We start from the raw sequence: 4,790 nt of genomic DNA, 5'->3' as shown, positions 1-4,790 counted from the left end.
ATAAGATTTTTTACCCTGTATAGAATTTTACCAAGAGTAGGACACCCCTACTATATAAAGGAGGGTCTGATCATTTGTAATACACATCATTTTTATGCAATATAAAGCAATATACTATCATTTTCTAGCTTTTATTATCTTGTTACTTTGTTCATACTGTATGGGTCTAAATTTGGACGTCTTGGTAAGTGCAGACAAATATGGTCGAGGAAAGAGTCGACCACGACACAAAGGCGAGGAGTCATCTCAAGAAGGACTATTGACGAGGCTAAGTAAATGAAGCAAGGAGGCCGGGGTAGGATAACTTAACAATAGACAACAGGAATATTCCATTGGATATTCCTTATGTTGTACTTTTTAGGGTTTCTTGGAATTATCCATTATAAATAGAATAAGATAAAGAACAAAAGGGGGATCTTCACTTTTTGATAAAAGTACTTTGTAAAGAGTTGTATAAGAAGAATATACAAATATTGTCTCGTTTACTGACTACTTGGCCCCAACATACGTTATTCAATAAATATTGTCTCGTTTACTGACTACTTGGCCCCAACATACGTTATTCAATCTTTGTTTGCTAGATCCAAAGATTCCTTATCCATCCTCACCTTCCATCATTCCACGTTGCTATCAGAAGAAAGAATCACCCAAGTCATCTAACATTTAGGTGATAGATTCCTTCTTATCACATTTATTTCCATCATCCACATTTGTTGCATGTTCATGTTATAATATTTGTTGATAATCATTGAGTATACATTCGCAATTCAATATTCTCAAACGCTATTCATCCCGCCAATATCCTCTAATATTAGATCTATAATTTATTATATTTAACTAGGATTCACCCTCTATTTCATCATTAGTTAGTTTAACAAAAAGCTTAACACTTTTTGGTCAAACACATACGTCAGTTGAAACATCTTTGGTTCAAGGGTGACTGAACTTGAGGGCCAAAGCTATTCGATTCATGTAGTTTGCATTTATTCTTTTATCGTCAATTTCAATATTAATCTATTCTCCAAATTTATATCGAGATATATTACGTATCCGTAAAACCACGTATAAATTCAATTGTTATCCAATTTTAAGGGCAAACAATCTTTTAACTCGATTTTTCTCTTTTCTTGTTAAACATGAAAAACAATTGCTACTGTGGGCAGAGGAGAGAAAAGTAATCAAAGTCGAAAAAACCTCTCCTTTTACAAGCATATAAAGCATATAATGATTAAATCTCATAGGAATATTTATGGAAGTATGAAATAGATACTAACCAATTGAAAAACAATGTCAATACCAAAAATTAAAAGACTGAAAAAAGATTATTTTTGCAGTAGACACCTGAAAAAAAAACCCCCAAAAACGTACAATTCAAATCGCAAGAGTAATTCTTCCATAACACAACATGTGATGTATCCATCGGGGGATACAACCATGGAAAAATATGAGTAAATTAAGAAGAATTATCCTGCAAAAATAAACAAGTTGCCATCTTTGTACACATTCATTTGCCTGTGAAATCATCTCCATCTTTGAAAGCCAACGAGCCTCGAAATTAGGCATATATGGTTTGTTAATTATGTCTTATTTTCTTTATCTTCAGAAGAAGAAAAAAAAGAGTTTTTTTTTAACATCCCAGGCCTATTATATTTCCAGAACAATAACTGCAAAAAAAAAAAAAAAAAAAAAAACTCTTGTCAACTTGTGATTAATCTGAAAATAATAATAATTGAAGCTTGTTTTAATCTAAAGCTAGTAATTAAGTAAACTTTTACTCACAATCAGAATCAGTCTTCACCCACTTAGATCCATCACAAGTTTTCTCTCGTTTTTTCTCCTCTTCCTCTTCCTTTGGTACACATCGATCCTCTAAATATCTCTTTGTTGATACTCGAGCTGCATTTTGAGGGTTTATTATTTTCTTGGAAAGTATTGTCCTTAAAAGCTGCAACGACAAAATTTCATTAAGAAAATGAGTTTTCAAAGAAGAAAAAAAATGTAAATTTCAAAATTGCAAATATTGACATAAATAACCAGATACATACTCATGCATATTAAATGTGGAAATATATTGAGTCTATGTTTTGTGCACTGACAATATAAATAATTTTTATATTATCAGGTTAAGTTGACCTACAATAACATGTAATTATCTCTCCATATATTAAGTCTGATATGATAATATGAGAAAGAGAGCAATGAACTACTATAACATGTACTTAAAATAAGTGTTAGTATAGTACAGTTAGACCTCTCTATAACAGCATCCTCATATAACAACCATTCATTATATATAAAAGTCATGTTTTTCTTTGGAAACAATTTTTATATTATGTTATAATATATGTTTTTTATAACAACACTTCACTATAGATGCCAAAAACTATCGGAACAAACGAGGCTGTTATAGAGAGGTTTGATTGTACATAACAACAACAAATCCAATAAAAGCGCACAAGTGGATCTGTGTATGCAAATCTTATTCCTATTCTGGAAAATTAAAGAGGTTGTTTCCGATAGATCTTCGGATCAAGAAAAGATGAAAAGAAGCAGTGACAACAAGCAGTTACTATAGTGCATAACTAAAACTTAAATTTATTTACCTTCTCCATTCTTGATTCTGGAAATGTATCTCGTAAACTAGGAGTAGGAGCAAAACCACTTGAGCAAACAAACATTTTCTTGAGAAGGAAAGAAATGGATTTCATTCCATTTACTTTCTTTTTATTTGTCTTGCAAACATGATCCTTGCATCTTCCAATAATAGCTCTAATGGTCCTATCAATTTCTTCCTCATCATAATTATCATAATTTTCTGAGTAATTAGTACTGCTAAATCTGCTGGAAGAAGCCCTACGATCAACTTCTAAACTTGAAGGGCAATTAAGGAATCTATCCAATGGAAGATCACCATCTTGTCGTCCTTGATCAATTAATTTAGCAGCTGGTTTTTTTGATAATAACTTTGTTAATTCTTTCTGTAATTTACCAACTTCTTCAGGTGTAAATTCTGCTAAATCTGGAGAAGAACTTTGCTCATTAATATTATCATCTAAGATTATTTCATCCCGTTCTTGATTTTGCACGTTTTGGGCACTCTCTGATTTTGCTTTGAGATTACTGCTGTTGGTGCCAAATGTTCCAATGGCCAATAACGAATCCGGCCAACCGTTGAATTCTTCATTCCGAGGACGTTCTTGATTTGTCTGATCTGTAATAAATAGCAGTTAAACAAACGAGTTAGCAAGAAGCAAATTAACCAATATAATTTTGGGATCGTTACACAAATAGCCGGCCAGATTCACTATTTATTTATTTTAGTCGATATACATAGATTATACATAGTTATACACATATTATACATAAATTTTACATATATTATATTTTACGGTTATTTTCAGTTTAAAAAATTAGGTGAGAAACTATTTGGGTTAATTCTTCTATAATTAATTTTCTAGTTAAGGCAAAGTTTAATCAAGAACTAAAAAGGACCCCTTAGACCAAGAAGTTAGTAAATTAAAGAAATATTGAGGGAACTTAATTTCTTGTGTATCAAGGGAGACATTCCAGCATATTCTCCCAATTCGAAAATAATTGTCTTCTTGGTCGGAAAATACACATATGATTATATCAGCCATTGTGTTTGACGAGAGAATGCATGTCATGTGAACAAACCCCTACTTGTATGCCGTTGTCTAAGCAAGCTCACCCATATTCATTTTAGGACTTGGGATTTACTAGGAATCCCTGAACTCCTGTTCTAAAATTTGTCGCAAATTTTACAAATATAATTACAAACTATTTTCTTGTTATAGGGAGTAGATCAAGTGAGATTAGTGCTAGCTTAAAGTTTAATTTAAGCATGAATTTAGGGTTGAATCGTAGTCCGTACATATATCACAGTGACATCCCCACTCGAACCCAGAGCTAGCTGGTTCTCCCCGAAATACGTTGAGGCGCAGCAGTTGACTGGACATCTAGGGGTAAAGCACTGTTTCGGTGCGGGTCGCGAGAGCGGTACCAAATCGAGGCAAACTCCCCATGCACTATTATTGTGGTTTCTTACGCACGTTGTTTCAATCCCTTTATCTCTCGCCCATCCAAAGACTATACAACCAGTCATATCCAACATTTAAATGATGAGTTTAATTTTTCAATTCATTTTACTATTGAAATTACAATAAATAGGAGTATATATTTTACGCTTCGTGTCAAGCTTCTGACAACAATTTCCCATTTCTTGAGAGAAAATCTTATTTCTAACCTATGTTAATTATGTGTGACAACTAACACAATAAGTTAATATCGCATGCATGTCTGTTTTAGCCCTTACGAAAAGCAGCCGAAGATAATGTTACATTCTTCTTATAAAGAGATGTGGAAGAAGGCTTACTCTTGGTTTGAACTGCATTAGGCATTGATCTGTTCCCTTGTCCAGCATTGAACTTATTTTGCATCCAGCTAAAGAACTGCAAACACAAAACAACCAAATTATAAACAACCTCTAAAAGCTTTTACTTTAGACCTTGCATTACCATAAATTAAAGATCCATACTTAGATTATACCAACCTTCATATTTGTAGGAAGCTCTTTGATGATCAACTATGAAGTTGGTGATCTATGGAACAATAGAGAGAGAGAAAGAGAGAGAGAGAGATCTTAGCTAGCTACTAGTAGTAGTAATAAATAAAGAAGAGAGTGTTAGGAAAACCATGGCTAAATAGAGCAATTCTATTGGTTCAAGTTCCTAAATACAACAACAACAACAACAACAACCCAGTATAATCCC

The 4,790-nt window shown here is 32.8% G+C and overlaps 1 protein-coding gene across 1 annotated transcript; it reads right to left on the bottom strand.

The window, feature by feature from the left end:
* Nucleotides 1-1,589: 1,589 nt before the first annotated feature.
* On the bottom strand, nt 1,590-4,576 carry LOC104227935 (protein DEEPER ROOTING 1-like). Its single transcript, XM_070149938.1, has 5 exons — nt 4,571-4,576; nt 4,334-4,469; nt 2,604-3,211; nt 1,780-1,945; nt 1,590-1,664 (listed from the first exon to the last, which is right to left on the bottom strand). The coding sequence occupies exons 1-5, from the start codon at nt 4,574-4,576 to the stop codon at nt 1,645-1,647; spliced, it is 936 nt and encodes a 311-aa protein (XP_070006039.1). The 3' UTR covers nt 1,590-1,644.
* Nucleotides 4,577-4,790: the final 214 nt, after the last annotated feature.

The sequence above is a fragment of the Nicotiana sylvestris genome, chromosome 6 (genome assembly GCF_000393655.2).
Source record: "Nicotiana sylvestris chromosome 6, ASM39365v2, whole genome shotgun sequence".
Taxonomy (NCBI): domain Eukaryota; kingdom Viridiplantae; phylum Streptophyta; class Magnoliopsida; order Solanales; family Solanaceae; genus Nicotiana; species Nicotiana sylvestris.
Note: the sequence above shows the minus strand (reverse complement) of the source record. Positions and strands in the feature narration are given on the sequence as shown.